Genomic DNA, 21,856 nt, shown 5'->3' with positions numbered 1-21,856 from the left:
TGAACGTGACTTCTCTCATTAAGCTGCATGGCGCAAAGGTTAATAGGAAGGGGGGTGGGGAGGCCAGACTGCTTACTGCCTGTGTAGTCATGGCCGAGAAGTTACCTTGCCTCTCTGTGATTGTTTCCTCATCTGTGAAACTGGACAACTGTACCTACATCAGGGTGGTTGTGAGGACACCCAAACAAAGTAATAGTAGGTGCCTGACACTTGTGAGCTGTAATACTGCTGATGCTCTGGGATGTTGGAAGACCCTCCTCTACCTGTACTGGACCACTTCTAACATGTCTTTAAGACTGGGCATGAGGCATCACCTGCTGGGTAGCTTCCTGCATCATGGCTCCCACAGCCTCAGGACAGTACTTAGAACTGCATTTTATCTATTCACTCGACTTCCTCTTCCAAGAGCCAAGGCCGAGAAAAGCCCCATATTTATGTACCTTTGGCAATTTCAAGAGAGGGAGTAAATAAGGGCACGGAGTGGGGAATAGAGAGGACAGGGAGAAGAGGCAGCCTAGAATTCATCTGTGTCTAAGGTTAGAAAAATCACTGGAAATCTCCAGAAGTAAACCTGGGCACTTTGAAGTGAAGGATGAGATCATGACCAGCAAATCGTGGCCTTCAAACTAAAAAAGTGAATTTGAATAAAAAATTTAGGGAAAGGAAAAAAATAAACAAAAAAACTTGAACCTCTAAATGTTATGACAGTTTATTATTAAAGATTTATAGAATTATTCACTCTGACCTCTAAACAGTTTTTTTAATTATCAAAATTACTCCACCTCAAGTATAAGAACTATTCACTGGTGTGGTTAATGACATTGGGTTTTGAGTGGAAACAAGAGAAAAGAACCAAAGTTGCCCATTAAGTTTGGCTTTTTCATATTTCAAGTCTTAATGTTCTGACTTTATACAATTACTGAAACCAAATGTCTGCATCTTCCCATCTCTCTCCATCTTGCAAACCTTACTTATAAGAGGACAAATGCAACAGTAGGTTTCTCTGAAAGAAGGAGCTTGGTCCTGCGCACCGTCTCCCTTTCTGAATTTTGCTGATTGAATCCTAATACATTTGTTAACGTGACATGTCTCTATGTACTATATTTCTAGATCTATAGGAAAAGCCTCCTTTATATTGATTTAAACATCCGTGACTCATACTTTTACTGGTAAGAGATTCTTTCTAATCTGGGAGAAGGCAAGAGAGCAACTTCTTTCATAGAACAGCATACTTCCTGCTACCAAGACTTGAAGACACTTAGCTAATTTATGGATTTGGTGTACCAGGTTAACCCAGCAGAAGTCAAAGAGGCTTATAAACTGACTCTGAAGGAAATTACAAAGCCTTCATGGGGTCCTGAAATGATTAGATAGATGTTACCAAGCACTGGGGAAAAATAAATAAATAAAAAAGAAAAAAGAAATTAATGGATCCAACTACTACTCATGTCTGCTTTAAGAAAAAAAAAATTCTTAGAAGATGGTAAAAGTGAGAATTGTTGGCATACATTATGGGACTAGGGGGAAATTCTAGGTTTATTAAGCACTTATGCCATTTTAGACACCACGGTATATTTTCACGCTGGGTATTTTCATGTTACTTCTTTTATTTCTAATAATAACCTACCCAGAAACACATTATCTCCATTTTATTAGGTTGGTGCAAAAGTAATTGTGGTTTTTGCAATTATTTTTAACCTTTTAAACCAGAATTACTTTTGCACTAACCTAATATACAGAATGCAAATAAAGCTCCGAGAACTTAAACATGTTGCCAGGGTCACAGTTAAGAGAGCTGGGAACTGAATTCAGTTCTGAAGTGCCTAGAAACAAAACTGGGCAGTAAGAAAGGTGACACACTGAGACTTGGGGAGGAGTTAATAGTACTATATAAAACAGTCTTTTATAAATGTTTTCTTTTTTTTCCTGTTATTTTTTGGATCTTAAAAATTAGAAACTTAAATCACAATTGGTATACCACAGGTGCTTTTAAAAAAAAAGGTATTTTTTTTTAGTTAGCCATTGGGTTTTCAATTGTAAAATGTCTGAAAATGTTTTTATTAGACAGGAGAATTTTATCAGATTATATTTCTGGATTGATTGGGACGACCAGATTCTAAGTATGTAGATCTGGGTTTTGGTTTTGGTTCTGCCAATAACTAGTGACATAACTTTCGATTTGTCATTAACTTCTATGGGTCTGTTTCTACGTCTATGAGATGAAAGAGAGTTCAACAAACTCTAAAATCATTCTGTGATATTACAAATGAAATGTCTGTTGGTAGGGCTTAAACGCTCTATTCAGGCAGTAATCCATTTATAAACACACCTGTGTGAAAATCAAATATGCAAAAGTAGAATAAATTTACGTGTTTTAAGTGTGGATATATGTGTGAAAAGGAAAGAGTTTCATTCCAAGAAATTTTGAAACAGTATATAATCTCTGATTAGAGCTCACTTAAGACTCACTCCTCAAGGTGACATTTCCAGCATTTTATACATAGTCTTTAATTTTTTTCTTTTCCAACTAAATGTACGGTCTAATAACTCAACTCAAATGATTATATGAGGTTCAAGGATAACAGGTTGACCGTAAGTTCCTAAGGGACCATCCATATCTATTTTAGGCCTCAAATAAATCTAGCATTATAGTAGCGTCTGGCACATAACGAGAACTCAAATACTGGTTTAATGAATAGTCAAAGTATGGCACTTTCCAGCTGACAGTTTGCTTTTTTAGATTTTAACTTAATTGAAGCTTATAATAATCTTGTCCAAAATGCAGGACTTCTGAGGCAAACAAAATGATACAGACTCAGAAAAGTTATTTCAGTTGCCTAAGATTAAGAGACTAGTAAATGGCAGAGCTGGAACTACAATTTAAAATTCCAATCCAAAGGCCTTTCAGTTAACTCCCAATACCTAATAAGAACAAATGATACGTTAGTGGATAGTTTCCCAGGGGAATACTTAGAAGGGACTTGTGGGAGATTAAAGATGGCCACAAACACATTGGTCTTCCTTCCATCAAGAAGTCGGGTCTAGGGCCAGTCCGGTGGCTCAGGCGGTTAGAGCTCCATGCTCCTAACTCCGAAGGCTGCCGGTTCGATCCCACATGGGCCAGTGGGCTCTCAACCACAAGGTTGGCCAGTTCAATCCCTCGAGTCCCGCAAGGGATGGTGGGCTCCGCCCCCTGCAACTAAGATTGAACACGGCACCTTGAGCTGAGCTGCCACTGAGCTCCCAAATGGCTCAGTTGGTTGGAGCGTGTCCTCTCAACCACAAGGTTGCTGGTTCGACTCCTGCAAGGGATGGTGGGCTGTGCCCCCTGCAACTAGCAACGGCAACTGAACCTGGAGCTGAGCTGCGTGCTCCACAACTAAGACTGAAAGGACAACTTGACTTGGAAAAAAAGGCCTGGAAGTACACACTGTTCCCCAATAAAGTCCTATAAAGAAAAGAAAAAAAAAAAAAAAAGAAGTCGGGTGTACAACTTGTCCTCCTGAATCAGGGCAGGCTCTCTTAACTGCCTTGCCCAATAGAAAATAGTGCCATTTTCCAGTTCCCAGCCTGGGAACGTCATGTCCTATCTCTTGGAATGTTCTTTCTGGGAGTCCTGAGCTGCCACGCAAGAAGTATGCTCACCCTGCTAGACAGCACAGGGAGAGAGGCCGAGACAACACGCAGAGACAGGACACAGCTACCCGCTAAGGACAGGACTGGAAGGAAGCTGTCTTGGACCCACTGGATGAACCTACCTGTGAGGTGACTACCACGAAATGACTCAACTAATACCACATGGGACCAGAGGGCAAAGTGTGGAGGGTTTAGGTGACACACCTTCCATCTAGAGGTGTGATCTCTGATGCCCTTACTTTGAATTTGGATAGAACCTTTGACCAGTAGAGGTGGGTAGAAGTTGTGCAGTGCCAGGTAGGGGCCCAAGTCAAAAGACACTTGCAAGTTCTCCTTGTCACTTGGGATACTTTTATCTGTTACAAGCAGCCATGTAAAAAGCCCAACTACTCTGAAACCACCCTCATATGAAGAAGTCCAAGAAAACTCTTAGATGGTCTGTGTGGAGACAGTGATGCCAGCCAGCCCTGGGGGTCTAGGCATTAGGCCTGAGTGAAGTCAGCTCAGGCCTCGGCAGCAGCTTAGCAATGAGGGGAACACGGAGTGAACAGAGCCAATGCCACAGGGAGTACAGTTTTCCCAGCTGAGTGAGTCTACCTGAGTTTCTCACTTGTAAAAATTATGAGACACAACAAAATGAGTATGGTTTTAAGCCACTAGGTCTTGTGGTAGTTACACAGCCATGGAACACTGCAGCAAGAGCACTCACCGCTGATGCTCAGGCGTGGATTCTTGAAGGGTCTGGTAACAGTGATAATCAGAGCCTTCCAAAAGAAGGTCTACCGAGAGAGCCCCAACCCTGCACACTGTGGCTTTAGAAAACCTAAGAAGAATGATGAGGTCTCAGAGTGTGTCATGATGTATGGAATGTAGGAGAATCAGCCTAAAAAACTAATTAGGGACGGCCGGATGGCTCAGTTGGTTAGAGCGTGAGCGCTGAACAGGGTTGCAGGTTCGATTCCCACATGGGCCAGTGAGCTGCACCCTCCACAACTAGATGGAAGACAATGAGCTGCCACTGAGCTTCCGGAGGAGCAGCCGGATGGCTCAGTTGGTTAGAGCGCGAGCTCTCAACAACAAAGTTGCTGGTTCAAGTCCCGCATGGGATTGTGGGCTGCACCCCCAGCAACTAAAGATTGAAAACGGCTACTGGACTTGGAGCTGAGCTGCACCCTCCACAACTAGATTGAAGGACAACGACTTGGAGCTGATAGGCTCTGGAGAAACATACTGTCCCCCAATAAAATTAAAAACAAACAAACAAAAAAACCCCACAAAAACTAATTAATGATAAGAAAGAAGTAACTTGACTGGAATAGAGTTGAGGTAACAAAGCAATGATTCTAGCTGATAACGTGTTTCCCTGATTATAAGACATAGCTGGACAATCAGCTCAAATGCGTCTTTTGGAGCAAAAATTAATATGAGACCTGGTCTTATTTAACTATAGAAAAATAAGACCGGGTATGATATGATATGATGTGGTATGATATAAGAAATATAATATAATGTAATATAATAAACATAAGACTGGGTCTTAATATTAATTTTTGTTCCAAAAGACGCATTAGAGCTGATTGTCCAGCTGGGTCTTATTTTCGGGGAAACATGTATAAAAGCAGCCTCTATTTCGTCAGGTAAGTGAACAGGTCTAACTGTAGGCAAACTGATCAAAGAGTCAATTTTTCCAGCTCTTTTCTCCCTAGTTTGATCAAGTAAAAGATATGGTATCAGTAATCAATGCATACAGTGTAAATCAATTTCAATCAATGCTTATCTGATAAAGCCTTGTGACTGAAATGTACAATGAAAATTTTCCTATCTCAAGAAAATTTTAGGCATAAGGAAGTAAAAGGTATTTTTGAGGCGTAAGAACGACTCTTTTTGCTGCTCCAGAACTAACACCCAGTTACCTTGAAGACACCACTTTGGCCATTTTAGGGTATGTGGGCATGGGGTGGGGGTAGAATAAATCAGAAGGAAATGTCTGTGGTCCTAAGAAAACGTGATCTTTGCTATCCTGGAAAAACTGAATCCTGCAGCTGAAAAACAAAACATGTTCTAATTTATTCCAGCAATAGTTCTGGACTCTTCCTTCCAGATAAACCTAATCACCCAAGTGGAAGGGATCCAGGGCAGCCAGCCAATGAGGTTCCTTTCTGCACCCACATACCAATCTTCAGGTGAGTCAATTCACAGTTTGTCAGTAGGTGCAATGAAAACAGGACATGCTGCCGACGAGTCCCCCATGGGAAGGCTGGGGAAAAGCCAGGAAGCATGCCCACCCTGTACCTCTAATTACCACTCCTGTCAGTGACAAACAATTAAAATGTATCAAGAAAACTCATAATAACAAAGCTGTTTATAGATACAGAATAAGAAAAAGAGAATAAGAGAAAACTTGGATTGGCTAGATAAGTTGTACTGATTACAGTAATTTAAGTGACTTCCTTACCCCTTAATTACCATGTAGCACAAAAATGATTATGTGTGCTGTGAAATGTACCAGATCCAGCTGTAAGTGGCACTGAACAGTTCATGTGTACGTATCACTTTCACAAAGTGGTAGAAAACGTGGGAGTTTTGAAAATAAAAATCTAAGTTCCCAGGTATTAGAAATAAGAGTGAGTGATGATGAGGGAGTAAAAATTCAGTGACCTGGAAAGAAAATGTTCTTTGAATACTCTTGCGTGGACTATCTAAGGGACAGAAAAACCGACCATAAGAATGGCTTCTCTGCAATGAAGGAGTCAAACAGCTGTGGCAAGGTGGTCAGTGGTGCACAGAACACAGGCTTTTGTTTGCAAAGTTGCACATATTAATAGCTATGAGGTCATCACATTTTCATCAGCTATGAAAACATCATGAAGAATTCGTCCAACTTTTTATGGAAATCTACCATTTTACTTCCTTCTCTGGCAACCTAGAGTGAGGCACACAGTGATACAGAGAGGAGAAATAATGAAAAGGAGGAGTGAGAGAACCGTCCTCTGTGAGACGGAAGAGTGGCTTGGCTGGAGAAAGACTGGGTTCTGTCAAGCAGCAGTGCAAGAAACAGTCCAGGACGGACAGGCAAGAAATGATGCTTGAGAACTGACAAGGGTCCTAATCAGGAAAAACTCCTGAATTCCCTACTAAAGAGTTTGAAATTTTAGCCTGAGAGAGAGAGGGAGGTTACCTATTGAAGTACTGTGTTCACATTTGTATTTTTAAAGATTCTGCTGCATACTATGATTCCATTTATATGAAATCAAAACAGGGGTAACTAATCCATGGTGTTAAGAGACCGGCCAGCAACTGCTCTTACAGGAGGCAGAACAACTGGAAAGGAGTATGAGGAAGCTTTGGGAGGGCTGGTAATGTTATGTTCTTGATGTGGGTGCTGTTTGTGGGCTCCGTCTGTGAAAAATTCACCAGTTATATAGATGTACCCACTCATTTGAATGTAAGTTATAACTCAATAAAAACTTAAAAAACAAAGATTACTTTGGCTGAAGAATGGATAACGAATGAAGGAGACAGGCAACAGATGATGGGAGGGACCTAAGGGAGTAATGAAGGGGCTGGGCATTATCAGATGAACTAAAGCGCCATGAAGGATTTGATTTGGTGGCTAAACAGCTGAAACAGAATGAAGAAGTGGGAGAATGAAGCAGTCCCAGATGAGCGGAAGCTGCAGGCTGGAGGATTGGGCAGATGGCTGTGCTATGTCCTGATAAAGGGCAGAGAGGAGGGAAGCCCTCCTGGCCTCCAGCATCTCGTTTATAAAAAGAGAAAGTATACCCAAGACAATCCTTAAGGTCTGATAATAGTAAAAACAGTAAGAACTTGAACAGCTCACAGATAATGAGATGCCAAAAAAGCAAAACCTGGCTGAAGACAAAGAGACTCAAAAAAATGCTTCCAGTGAAGGAGCAAAACCAAACAACTGTGAAAAAACACCAAAATTAGTGTCTACATCAGTATTCGCTTATACAAGGGCACACCTCAAAAATTCCTAGAGGCGGGGGTGGTAGAGAAGAGAGCCCCCAAAACTGCGCTGAAGGTCAGGAGGCATGTGTGGAAGACCGACAAGGGTAAACATGCAGGAGGACATCAAGCTACTGTAACAGAACAATCAGAAGAGCAGAACTGTGGCCTGTAAACACGCCTCCCCGCTGTCTACACCTATGTCTGATGGGTAGACACTGCAAACAATGGTTTTGTGGCTGGAACTGGGCCATCTATGGGTTCCTTATAAAACATGCTCACAGATGAAACACTGCAGAAGTAGTTCGCAGCAGCTGAAGGGTCTGGGAAATTACAGGCCGAGCAAGAACATCTTTACCAAAGGATTACGAACAGTTCAAGATAAAACCATTAGGTATGTTCTAGCAGCTACTGCTCGAAATGTGGTGACCTGCAGCGGAAGGAAACTGCTCGTGAGGGTAGAATGGACAAGGGGTAAAAAGTGTTTAAAACCATGTATTCGTGCCTGCAATGCTTTAAAATGGTAAATTAACAAGCAGGGAAAATAACATCCTCTTTTCTTCTTAAATATGCTGTGAATCCAATACTGTGTTATAAATAGAGAAAGCCACCCCCAGAAAAGCTGGCAAATTCAAGAAGAAAAAGAGCTATTTTAGGTTTCCTCGCTCTTCTTTCAGTCTGTAAGAGCAGGGTAAAGTATTTATACAAGGAAACAGATTTTTGTCTCAAAAATCAAATATTTCAATCTGGTAGAAATTGGAACAATAGTCCATCAAATTAGACTTTAACGTCTGCCTCCACGCTCTGCGGTCTTCCCAAGGCTGGGTGACACGATGGCCGCGTCGAAGGCCGTCCCCTTCAGGAGCAGGTGTGCCTTCCCCCAGCCTCCTCCTGCCTGTGGGATTCTCAACCTAGAGATGCCTCAAGCGAACAGTCATCTCCTTTTGGGCACAAGGCTCTTTATACTAAATGCTCCCCAAGAATCTAAAAACAACACAACCGTTCATGGCTTAAGAGCGCACTGGAAAAGAGCTGTCAAGGGCAAACCTTGGCTTTGGTTGCAGCTGAGGCAAGAGCAGCTGCTGCGGCTGTGGCGACGTTTCCTTCAGAAATTTCATGTTCTACTTTCTTCTTCCCAATATCACTTTCTCGTTCTTTACAAGTATCAGTGAGTTCCTTGTTCTCTTCAGTCTCCTTTTCTTCTGGAAAAAAATGAATAAATAAAATAACTCAGAAAGCTTTATTAGCAGTGTGCCCCATCTCTAAAAGCCACCGACTTCTCACTTCTGCCACATGACAAACGAGGACTGATGTTACAAAGAGACCTTTTTAAGATTTTTGCTGAACCATCCCATGCATGTAAGTCTGCCTCTATCTGAGACAGATTTGCTAAATAGTACACTTTGTCTTCCCTTCCTTTCTCTAAGCTCTGTGTGTAGTCCCCTTGGATATAAAGGAAAATTCAGGGTAACAAAAAGCTAAGACCAACATGTTTGTCCCTTAATCAGTGAAATGCCCTGGGAAATCCCAGGGTCTGGAGGAAATCAGAAAAGCCAAGAAGAGAGCACTTCCGCAAGCTTCTGCCAGGCACGATGAGATCTGCCAGCAACTGACACTGAACATGAAATGGCAGGTCTGTGTGGTGACCAACTTATCTGTCTGTATACTACTGAAAACAATGCAGCTTCTAGCATTAGCACTGCTACCTACTTACCATATAAAACTCAAACTGCATATTTATTGTTACATTAAGAAACAAACTCAAAATAAACGAGGAATTATTCCTACACAATTAAACTGCCCACATTTCTCCAGTGGCTTTTACAGTTTCATATAATAAAGTTTAAAGACTTTCCTCAAATTACCTGATTTGGCGTCCTCACTAACTTCACTATCCTGTTCCTTCTCGCTATTTTTTTCGTTTTCTCCGTCTTGTGCTTTATCGCCTTCATCCGTTTCATTTTCCCCTTTGTTTTCTGCCTGAAAGGAGTAGAAGAGGATAGAGAGTGAGTAAAAAATGGCCCCTTTACAAGTGATATAGCACAGAATAACTAAAAGTTCTCTTATTTTTGACAAAAAGTGGACTAGGTTCAAAAGGGCCTTGGAGAGAAACGCTGGAATAGAAATTAATAAATTCAGAGAAATAACTTTCACTCCCTCAACACCTGAGTGCTCGCTCACAAGATAAGCCACCCCCCAGGGACACAGGCCCTGCCCGCTGTGCATCCTCTGCTATAAGCCCACGGTTACAACACTCAAAGGAATGCCAGGGGAATTCATTTATATTATTGATTGGTCAAATGGAGAACTACTTAATAAATAAATGATCAGTTTATTGTCCAAAAGGACTAACAGCACCTATAATGCACAATACCAACCAAGAAAAAAAATGGAATGCTGCTGAACTAAAAAGGTGACAAAGCCCTGTAACACAGCCACTTGCCAACGGTTTGTAGCAAGAGCCACAATAGAGCAGCAGTGAGCATCCTCGCTCTGGGGACCAAAAACTTCAATTCCTCTGGTCAACATTTGGGATCATTTGCTGACTTTGAAATCCCTGTAACCTTGGAAAACCTGTAATATCACCTATAAAATGAGAAGACTATCACTGACTTGATGAAACTGTTTTAGGAATGAGATGAATTCATAAATGTAAAGTACAAAGCACAGTATCTGGAACATTGTAAGAATTGTAACTAATTTTACTCTCACCCTCTCCTTATCTATATATAACTTTAAAACACCTCATGTAATTTAAGACCGCAGATCCCTGCTTGTATCTTTCCACTCACATAGTGACGGACTGCTCTCATGTGCTCTGACCTTGAAGACTAACGTCCTGCCCCGCCTAGTGCACTTGCACTTACGCCTCCATGGGTCAGGGATCAGGCCCCGTACACACGGCACTTCGATGCCCTCCACACACTGGCTTCAGTGTCTCCCCTCCGCCACCTGTTGGAATCTTTGATTCCGTATCCTCCATTTCAATCTCTCTAGGTCTACCTGCTCTTTCAAATCTACCTTAAATGTCATCTTCTCAGTAAGTCTTTCCTAAATATCTTTCTGCTGGCAGTCAACTTTCTTAAAAAAAATCCCTTAATCTTCTATAATTCTCTTCTGACACAAGGTTAGGACCTAAACCCTGTAATTCAATATTCCTAAGAACTACGACTCTTATATTCACATTCCCAAATGTGCCTGAAAAGGGTACTAAACAAGAGGTAGGGAGAGGATAAATGTTCACCAAATGAATAAATGAAAAACGTCCTATATTATGTTTTGAGAGAACTATCCCTTAAAACCCAGCAAAGTCCAAATGGCGACACAATTATTTACAGCCCCTGCGAGGGACTAAAGGTCAAAATAAACCCAAACCATTATGCCCTGAAAGGCATCCTCTCTGTGGCTTTTCTGTTCTGAGGGAATTCAAACAGGCTTCACCTTCTCAGGCTGCTGACCGTCAGTATCTGTTTCCATTTTTTCCTCTTCAGTTCCTTCTACAAAGAAAATAAGAACAAGTAATACAATACGGGAAAAAAAGTAAAAGGTATATAGCTATGAAACTCTGAAATACAACTACACACGGTATTATGGATGAGTCTCACAACCGTACGGCTGGTATAAGAAGTCTAATACAAAAACAATACACACTTTATGATTCTGATGAAGTTCAAAAATGGGTGTTAGAAATCGGACAGCAGTTAACCAGGGAAGGGGTGCAAAATTGGAAAGCAGGTTTGTGGGGAGGATCCTAGGTTGACGATCTGTTTCTTGATCCTGGGGCTATTTAACTGATAGGTCTCACTTTTCTGTATGTATTAAAAGTCAAAATGTTTTTAGTAAAAAAGGCAAAAATACTTTTGTTATTATTTAACAGCGACTTCATGAGTCAGGTACTGGAGAAGCAATGCTGAGCTAGATATTCCCCGAAACCGAAGAGCATCGTGTTCCGGCGGGAGAGGACACAGCCAGCACACATGCGCACATGAGGTGCTGAGGATGCAACTATCTCAGTCAGGGAAGGACAAATAACTGCATAAGCATCTTCTAGGCAGACACGACTAGGGGTGTGTGCATGTACAGAGAAGGGCATTTCAAGGAAAAGAGACAAAAGACTCAAGGGTGCAGGGGAAACGTTAAGTCACCAGTGATGACCAGAAAAGGACAGAGAAGAGAAATCAGAAAGAGGGAGATAATGCCACATAATGAACACTCTGAATGTGGTAGTAAGGTGGTCAACTATATCCCACAGATAAAAAGTTAATAGAGATTTTTAAAACACAAACAAAACACAATCAGATAAATATTTTTGGTTTTAGAACTTTATACAGAAACAAATATTTCAAACATAACGAGGGTTTGGTACAATTTTAAATAAAAGCGTTCAAATATCCTGTAGCTTAATTATCCTCTTATAAATGATAAGACTAATAGTATTTACACTCAATGAGAATATGAATATGTAAACATAGTTAAACAAGTATGTTTAAAACTAACAGTGTTAAAGTTATTGAATAGGAAAATCTCGTTCTCTAATTCTTGAGGATGAATCAGATTACCCTGCCTCCTGAGTTAAGACTGACTAGGAGTTCCCAGGGACATATTTTGGGACACTGGGAATCTCACATAAGGATCACCATCTTCCAAAAAAATGCCATAAGCCTACAGGACCAGAAGCTGGACCAGAGTATGGAAGAAGCAGGGGCAGGGTCACCGAGACAGGTGCCTGTAACAGCACCCCCGAGAAAGCTGAGCCACGGATCGGCCAGGGCCAGGGCAGGGAAAGGAAGCCTGAGTTCCCACACAGAGCCAGCCACAAGGGGGGCCAATGTGACTTCAAGCCAGTGGCAAGCCCTGGCTACGAGAAGCAGAATCCTCTGCAAGCAGTTTTTTCCAATACCCATTTTAGCCAAGATGATGCCCAAGTAATGAGCCCCAAACAACAAACACCAAGAAAGGAAGCCACTAAGACTGACCAGAAACATTAATCAACAAGTTCAGAACCCAATGAGATCTGTCAGATCCTGAATGGAGAACAGCCATGGATGTAATATGTAAATAAATAACACAGAGAATCACAAAGATCTCTCATCAACAAGAGAATGTTAGAGATGGTCAAAGATTTCAAAAAATAATCAAAAGATCAAAGCAGTGTTAAGTGAAGAATTACAAAACTGTAAAACTACCTAAAGAAATGATCCATACGCAGGACAGGAAGATGGAAAATATGGAAGCAAATGTGGAAATTGTATGTGGATTTTTGACTGCACGAGGGTCAGTGCCCCTAACCCCCATTGTTCAAGGGTCAACTGTACTCAACTCTGTCACAGGAGCACAAAATCAGCCACGAAAGCAGCTTGAAAGTGAATGAGTGTGGCTGTGTTCCACTGAGATCTGAACGTCATATAATTTTTATGTGTCATGAATTATTATTATTCTTTCGATTTTTTCCCAACCATTTAAAACTGTCAAACCATTCTTATATTGTGAGCTAAATAAAAACAAGTGGCAACCTGGATTTGGCCGAAGAAGCAAAATCTGCTAGCCCCTGCTCTAGAAAGAGGATCCACTGACTGCAGTCGAATCCTGTCCCCACAATTTACTAACTCAAGTGACCATAGGCAAGCTACATAGCTGACAGGAGCCTCGGTCTGCCTTCCTACAAAAGGAAAATAATAGTACTTCCTTCTGAAGTGTACTGCTAAGGATTAAACAAGCTGTTTTGTGTAAAATGCTAATAACTCTCTTGCTCATTTTAAGTGCTCAATGACAATTTATTAGAAAACTCAGTTAACTGGACCCAGATCCTATCTCTCTTGTCACATGAGCCCCTTCAGTGGCCTCTGGCACTGCCTCAGTGACAACAAAGGACTCTCCTTCTGTCCCGACTGCCAGAAGAGCCTTCCCAATCTGGTGTGTCATTTGTGACTTCCCCTCTCCATGTGCCTTTGACTTTTCTGTAAAAGGTCAAAGAGTTTTATAAAATCACCTGCCCCATGTCCCATTATACCTTAAAGTGTTACTAATGGGACAAGGTGTCAAATGGTACACCCACTGTCTATGGTTGTTTTTGTAATACAAAGGCAAAGCAGTTGCGACAGACCTAAAACTTTTACCATCTGGCCCTTTACAGAAAAAATAAGCTAACCCGTTATAGAAAATTCATACTAATGTGATAGTCCTCCTTGTGAATAAATATACTTTGGAGATGTCTTACTGTCAAGGTCTCAGCTTTAATGTCGGGAACTGAGGGACACTGGCAGACAGGTGATGTGACCACGTTGAAGAGACTCTGGGCCGGGGGGCCTCACGGGATCCCTGCCTCATGAGTTGCATGTCCCCTGAGTGTGAGGAGCATCTGTGACTTGTTCCTAACAGAATATAGCAAAGGTGACGGGATGTTAGTTATATCGCAGCCCGTGTTGTTAGTAGCCTCGCTCTAGAGACTCTCCTTGCCAGCCTGATGAAGAGGCTGCCATGCTGGGGAAGCCTACATAGCAAGAACTGTGGTGTCGCTAGGAGCTGAGGGCAGCTTCCAGATGACAACCAGCAAGAAGCTGGGGCTTTTAGTTCTCCACGTGCAAGTCGATGAATTCTGACAACAGGAGTGAGCTTGGAGGTGGATTCTTCAACAGTCAAGCCTCAGACGAGAAGGCAGCCCAGGCGCCACGTCCACTGCAGCCTTGGGAAAGCCTAAGCAGTGAATCTGCACAGATTGCACTCACAGAAGCTATGAGATAATAAATGTACCTTGTTTAGAGCCACTAACTCTAGTTATTTGTTATGTATCAATAGATAACTACTATACCTACTAAACTTAAATCTCATCCAACGGTGAGAAGCAAATGAGCTAGCACCCATGATAAAAATACCTTCAGAGCCCAGAAGTAGGAAATGTCATTGTCATTCAGGTTCCGCTTTATCCCTTGCTCCATCTCCCACAGATGAAGCAGTGACACCCCTAACTGGTTACGCCTCATGCCACCAGTCCTACTTTCCTTGGCGACGTCTCTGTCTCTCTTTTACCTTTCCTAGAAAGCTGAGCTAAGCTCCTGTTTTCCTCCCATCCATCAGTCCAGAACTCTTTCCATCATGATCACCACCCCTTTCTCCTAGCTTCTGCAATGAAGCGTCTTTCAGTCTAGTTAATAACATGGTGGGCAAAACCAAAACGAGGAGGTCGAGAAACCACTTCCCAAAGAGTTGAGGGAACAGGGAAAGTTAGCTTCGAAGACAGAAACAAATGCTTGTAAATACCTGCCTTTAATAAAGTATGTTAGGACTAAGCAACGATGCTCCCTGGGAGGAACTATGATTATTTGGTGGGAGCTCTCTCCATTTCCTGCACATAGTCCATAAACCATCAATACCTACTTTCGAAAGCTGGCTGAATCACGTCACTTCTATTCTCTGGTGACTTCTCAATGTTCATTATAAAAAAGTGCATCAAAATCAGCCCAACACACATCTATTCAGCTGCACTTGGCCACAGTACCTGCTCCCCACAGACTCCTTGGTATTATTTCCAGAATATGCCAGCTATGTTCATTCTTTTTTCCTTTTTCATTATTGTTTAAAAGGTCACCTTGCCTTGTGAAGCCTTCCCCAACTGACCCAAGCATAAGTAACTGTGTTTCCTCCACATGTGCCTATATCTGTAGCTGTATTTCTTTTTAAATACTATCTCCCCCAAAACTGAGTCTTTTCCAAGACCAGAGTGTTTGTTTAGAGATTCATGAAGTGTGGTATAGGTAAACTGGGGGGTCCCCAAGGTCAACATTATTTTCATAGCAACACTAACACGTGATTTGCCTTTTCACTCTCATCTTGCACAAGTGTAAAGTGTGGCTTTCCCGAGGCTGCATGATGCCTGAAGAATTCAGCTTTAGGAATGTACACCTGTGTGCTACTTTGCTTGAAAAGTTTCTCAGTTTTAATTTCTAAAACAGTAAACATAAATATATAACCCCAATAAACTGGAACATTTGGGGGTCCCTCGATATTTTTAAAGAGTCAAAAAAGTCCTGACCAAAAAGTTTGAGACCTGCCATCCAATAATTCTTGTCTTCTCAGGAGACCCACAGTGGGTACTCAGTCAACACTCCTGGGAGACTGATTAGGTTGTTCCCTGTGTTCAAGTTCAAGGATTCTATGAAGCTGGCAATATGCAGTCCAACCAAGCTGACGAGCCTTGCAAAACACTCTCTAACACAGCTCCAACCCACCTGTGTGAGCTGCCCACTTTCCACGTCCTTATTTGAACTTTGTATTGTGGCCAACCCCGTTTACTTCCCACCCTCTGAACAACCTCCCGTTTCTGACTCTGTAACTTTGTTCACAATGTTTTACAGAATCGAATACCTGCTCCAATCTGGCTCAGTGACATTCTAAACCTTTTGCAATGTTCAGCTCAAACCCTACTTTCTTTGTAAAGTCTTCCTGTCTAAAATTACGTGTCCCCTTGTGTTGATTCTTACAGCACTTCCTACGTACAGTCGTCCTCGAACAATAATACTATGCTTCATTGTAGCCTCCCACACTGAATTATCTTTCCATGTATGTGTACCATCACAAAATATAGCCCCATATAGAGGGTATTACCTGTATCTCATACAACTGCCCATAGCAAGTAATCTATATAAAGTAACCAAAACATCTGATTTGATAAAACAGTCTCGCAGAAGGTAGGTAGAAAATTACATTATGTAATAGAAGCCAATTTCTTCCTAAAAGTAAATAAATATTACTATCTAATAAATATTGAGTCCTCAGGCAAGTGACTTAAGTTGTACCCAGTATTAGCTAGTTTTTAGAGGTTAAATGTCCATTATGAGCTGCTCAGAAGTTTGCATCTGTATTTCAATGGCTCTTGAAACAGATCTGAAAGAGCCCTTCAAATGTCACAGAGAAGAGAGAAGCCCGCTGCATAGGATGTTAAGTCTGATCAATGAATATGGTTCCCTTGTTTCCTTAGATTCACTAGCCTCGTTTGTTTGCACACACACTATTTTAAAAGTGCCTTATTTAAAAAATTGTTATGAAAATCCTCATGGTGAGAATGAAGCAATTTATACTTATATGCTCCAAATAGTCTCTGAGACCAGAATTTTAACAGGCATTTCTGGGCTTTATGTTCCTAGAAAGTGACCCTTTTTAATTTTATTATTGTCAGGATGCTCTTACTTGCCTGAGGGACTAGAGACAAGTTCTTAACCTCGAAAACTAGCAGTGATTAGTTGGGTTCCTCTACACAGAGCTGTGTGACAAAAAAGTCTTATTATTTGACAAGGAAACTATTTTTTCCAATATTATTATTTTTACATTATTAGTACTTAACAGCTGTAACATAGTAAATTAAGCACCATAATAAAAAGTATGACAAATCTACCACCCAAGTACAATATTCTTTTGTAAGGAAAACGCTCCATCATTCTATTTCAGATCAGTGTTCTATGTAATAGGGCACTGTTTTGCTATATAAAGTGTAAGTTGAAATGTAAAGTTAATACTTCCTTTCTTTGCACTCCCTACTTAGAATAGGGTTCAGAAAGAGGAGGTACACTGTTGATATCCCACAACAACTTTGCCGAGCTAATTCCACAGGGAGTAGTACCATTTGTTTCCTATTTTATTCTACTGGTCACAGCTCAATATGAATCACAGTAACTTTAACAGGCCATCATTCGTTCCAGAAAGCTATTTATAACTCATGTGGAAATATTCACATTATGCTGCTATTCTCCTTATTAAATGGGAAAAAGACACAAACTGTGCTGCTACAACTTGGGAGTACACTTTGCATTTCTGGGAGGTTACCTGATAGGCTACTTCCAGAGACTATGAATCAATTTTACCACTCACGTCTCTCAAAGAATGACCCCTTGCATCTCCAATTCTTCCTGTAGCAGTCTGACCCAAGCTTTGCACACCACAGAAACCACATGTTCACTTTTGATCAGGAGAATCCAGCCCCACAAGGACTAAGGTCGCTAGATTTGTTTTTATTTATTTATTTATTTATTTTTTTTGGGGGGGTGGGGGGTGTCTTCTTTGCTTTAAATTCCACTAAGTCAGAAACGCCTACATTTCCAACCTGTTTCTTAATCACTAATGCTCTGTGGTATCATTCACCAAAAAATTTTAAACAGATTTACATGTAAAAACATGCCCCTGATTCTACAAAGTACAGAAACTTCTTTGAATTAAATAAAAAGGCTTTGCCAACCCTTTTCAATTCCACGATCACAGGGAACCAAAAGACCCTGCAAATGAACCAAAAACACACACAAAAGTTGAGGAAAGTTAAGACTTTTCCCAGGCATTCAATAGGCCCAGGTTTTCCCCGCCTGAGCTGGGCACTGCCTTCGGGAAAGAATCAATCAAAAGCAACAGAGATGTGGCTTGGCTTGCTAATTTTAGTCTCCATCTAAGAGAAAGGAAAATAAGTGCGTTTTCAAACAAAGAAATACTGTGAATACTCTAAATCGATTTTTAATTGAAAAGCTTGGTACGCTGGATTAAGTAACCAATGTTAAGGTTAGGTCAATAATTTATTGAGGGCTACAGTGAGTAGCTTGAAAGCCTGAAAATCTGTTTTCATATTTCCACAGTGAGACTGCTAGATTGACACTTTAAGGAAAGCAGAAAGAACTGGGGTAGACCTATGCAAACTCACGGAAACCGATTTTAGGCTTTAAGAGATTTCAATGTTATCTACTCAAATCACCTAGAACAGAGCACCAGGAGTTCAGATTGTGTAACGTGGAGTACTGCCTGGCAATTTTAATTTTTATTTCATACTATCTTTATTCTGTAAGAACAAATGAAAAAGACAAAAGAAAATTACTGCAGCTGAAGCACAGGTTGTATCAACTGCATACAACTGAGACAAAAATGGAACTATTATAAATAAATAGGCAAGATGATAGCAATAAACCTTTAGCTTGAATTATTCATCAGAAATTATTTCATAACGAAAGAAAAGAAAAAAACAACGTAAGAAATATTGGGAATACACTACTGGTAATTGCATATAAAATATTTTTACCTGGTGTGAAAATAAGCCTCTTATGTAGGAACATTACCCACTTGAGAAGCCCGTAGTGCTCATGAAGCTACTGTATTAAAATTTTCCTTCTCTTCAAGATTGATTAAACAAAAATTGATAATTAAAAGTCCTTAAAAGCAAAAATGTCATCTGTCCAATATCACAAATCAGCATAACTAAACAATACATTATAGAGGGTATCTAACCACCTCTTTCATGTTATAGATGAGAGAAAGAGCTAGTGAAGGTACCGTATTTTGCCGTATATAATGTGTACGTTTTTATCCCAATTTGTGAGGGGGAAATAAGGGTGCGTATTATATATGGCTAGTACTAATTCCGTTATCTATATAAAATGTTTTTAATTTTTATTTATGCTTATGAGTTAAAAGTGTAATTCTAGAAATCAGTAACGATACCTGTATGCAAAATAATAGCCTGGAATACGATAATCGGTGTTGTTGAACTTAAGACAAACTAGCAACAAGGAAGACTTCTTGGCCTTCTATGATGCATAAATACCATAAATTTGTTACCAGTACATAAAATTTGTTGTACCTTGTAGCTGTTTTGCAATTATTTGTTACCTAAAATTTCTTGTACCATAATAATGCTAAAATAATAAAATAATTAAAAAATAATGCTAACATTCCTTTCTAATACAAAAAACAAGTCCCTAAATGTAAACAAATAAAAATTGGAATAAAAAATAATGAGGTCAGTATCACCCCAATACCAAAAACAGACAAAGCCATTACAAGGAGTGAAAAGTACTTATATCCCTGAAAAATATAGATATAAAAATCTTCAATAAAATACTAGCAAACCTAATCAAATAAAATGTTAAATGGATTAGTCACATTGATAAGTGGGATTTATCTCAGAAACACAAAGGTGGCTCAATAGGCAAGAATCAAGTAGTATAATACAACACATTTAAGAATAAAGTAAAAATACCACACAAGCATCTCATTTGATGCAGGAAAAAACAGGTGATAAAATCCAACACTATTATAATAAAATTAGCACTCAATAAACTAGAAATAGAAGGGACCTTCTTAAATCCAATTAAAAGGAATCTAGGGAAATCCAACCACTAACATCATACTTAATGATGAAACACTAAAAGCTTTCCCCCGAAAATCAGGAAAACAATTTCATTTATAATAGCATCCAAAAGAATAAAATACATAGCAATAAATTTAACCAGGAAATGCTAGACTAAAAACTTCAAAACACTGCTAAAAGAAATTAAAAGATAATCTATATAAAGGAAAGACATCCTATGTTCATTGATTTAAAAAGACAGTATTTTTGAGATGACAATACTCCCCAAACAACGCAAATAAAATCAGGAGATACCACTTCACATCCACTAGGTTGGCTATTAAAAAAAGAGAGGAGGAAAACAAGTGTTAGTGAGGATGTGGAGAAATTGGAACCTTCATACATTGCTGATGGGAACATAAAATGGTACAACCATTATGGAAAATAGTTGGGTACTTCCTCAAAAAGATAAATATGTAATCACCGTTATGATCCAGCAATTCCACTCATAGTACTCAAGACGTGAAAAACTATGTTCACAAAATAACCTGCGCATGAATATTGATGGTAGCATTATCCAAAGTAGTGGAAACAATACAAGTAGCCATAAACTGATCAACTGGATACGTAAAATGTGGTATATCCACTCAAAGAATATTATTCAGCACAGAAAGGAATGAAGAACTGATTTATACAACATAGATGAACTTTGAAAACATTATGCTAAGAGAAAGAAGTCAGATGCAAAAGGCCACGTGCTACATGACTTCATTTATAGCAAATGTCCAGAATAGGCAAATCCAGAGACAGAAAGCAGGTTAAGTGGTTACCAGGGCTAAAGAGAGGAAGCAATGGGGAGTGACTGCTTAAGTGGTATGGAATTTTCTTTGGGGTGATGAAAATGTTCTGGAATTAGATAGTAATGATGGCTGCACAACATAGTGAACGTATTAGAAGCCACTGGATTATATCTTCAAGTGGTTAAAAAGAGTATTTTATGTTATATGAATTTTACCTCAATTTAAAAATAACCAAAACAATGAACTCAAAACTACCCAGCAATATAAAAATTAAAACAGCTGAAGTCCTTTCAGTATTCTGTCTACACGCTTAAAACCTTGATCTAAAAACAGGCATCAGATCGTTCACAACTGTGATATTATTGGCAGTTATGAGACAATATTTTTAGTTCTAGCTACCATAAAAGGAAGAGAAAAACATATACTAACGTTAAGAGACAAGTTTATACTGATCATTGTACTCACTTATAAGGGCAAGCCAACCCAATTAGCAAGCTCACAGGAAAATACAACATGGATTAACGCTGTCCTTGGGCACACAGTAACTCACCAAGCTTTTCGGGCTCATCGGGTCCGGTGCCTGCGATGCAGCTGCTCTCTAGGCCGTAGGTGGGATCCACTTTCCCGGATGCTCGAGCTGCTTCTTGTACTTTCTTGACATGAGCTTCAACCAATTCCAGCGGCACCTCCTCTCGGACCCGAGAAAACTCCTCTATTCAAGAATAAAAATGGAAGTGGCCTGGTTTTACACAAATATTTGCTTCACTGTAAACCACTGATCAATCCAATACAACATTAGTGTCTTGTGCAAAAGTGACCTTTTTGAGGACTTCATCCTCTGTATCTCAGCAAAACAACAGGGCCAAGTGAGAGCAGCATGAAGTAATGAAATTCTATGACAATGTGTTTACCTAACATGTCACAGTATCTTGCTTTATGAATAAAAAGAGATCCTTAGATTTCTATCAGGAACAACCAAAACTGATATCCGTATTCTATCTCACTTTGCTTGGCTAGATTGACAAGAAAACAGTAAGGATTAAAGAAGCAGAAAGCCAAGAAAGAGATCTGTGGTATGATAAAGTTCTAATTACAATTAGTAATATAATCCAAGAATGTCAAATAACTTCTTTTGCCGGTTTGATCAAATTTCAAATGAATCACAAAATATACCATAAAAACTGTTTTGTCCCTCCAATTCTTAATATGTACTCTTAATTTTAAAACTATTAACAATTTTAAGTACTTCAGTTTAAAATGTTGTAATACTTTTAAATATAACATAGTATCTTTAAGGGGTTATATCTAATTTTTTGCTATTTAAATAACTGAAATGAATGTAACAGTTGATAACATT

General features: G+C 39.9%; 1 protein-coding gene across 2 annotated transcripts in view; it reads right to left on the bottom strand.

Annotated features, from left to right (window-relative positions):
• The window catches only part of SMARCC1 (SWI/SNF related BAF chromatin remodeling complex subunit C1), a 137,378-nt gene that overhangs the window by 31,769 nt on the left and 83,753 nt on the right, over nucleotides 1-21,856 (bottom strand). For both annotated transcript variants that reach the window (XM_019723988.2, XM_019723987.2), the window contains exons 21-24: nucleotides 21,050-21,211; nucleotides 11,047-11,102; nucleotides 9,471-9,585; nucleotides 8,653-8,807 (exon numbers count right to left, since the gene is read on the bottom strand). In XM_019723988.2, the coding sequence (XP_019579547.2) occupies nucleotides 8,653-8,807; nucleotides 9,471-9,585; nucleotides 11,047-11,102; nucleotides 21,050-21,211 (488 nt within the window). The remainder of the gene's footprint in view (nucleotides 1-8,652; nucleotides 8,808-9,470; nucleotides 9,586-11,046; nucleotides 11,103-21,049; nucleotides 21,212-21,856) is intronic.

The sequence above is a fragment of the Rhinolophus sinicus genome, linkage group LG10, assembly GCF_036562045.2.
Source record: "Rhinolophus sinicus isolate RSC01 linkage group LG10, ASM3656204v1, whole genome shotgun sequence".
In the NCBI taxonomy this organism is placed as follows: Eukaryota; Metazoa; Chordata; class Mammalia; order Chiroptera; family Rhinolophidae; genus Rhinolophus; species Rhinolophus sinicus.
The sequence above is the reverse complement of the archived record's forward strand: the minus strand, read 5'-3'. Positions and strand labels throughout refer to the sequence as shown.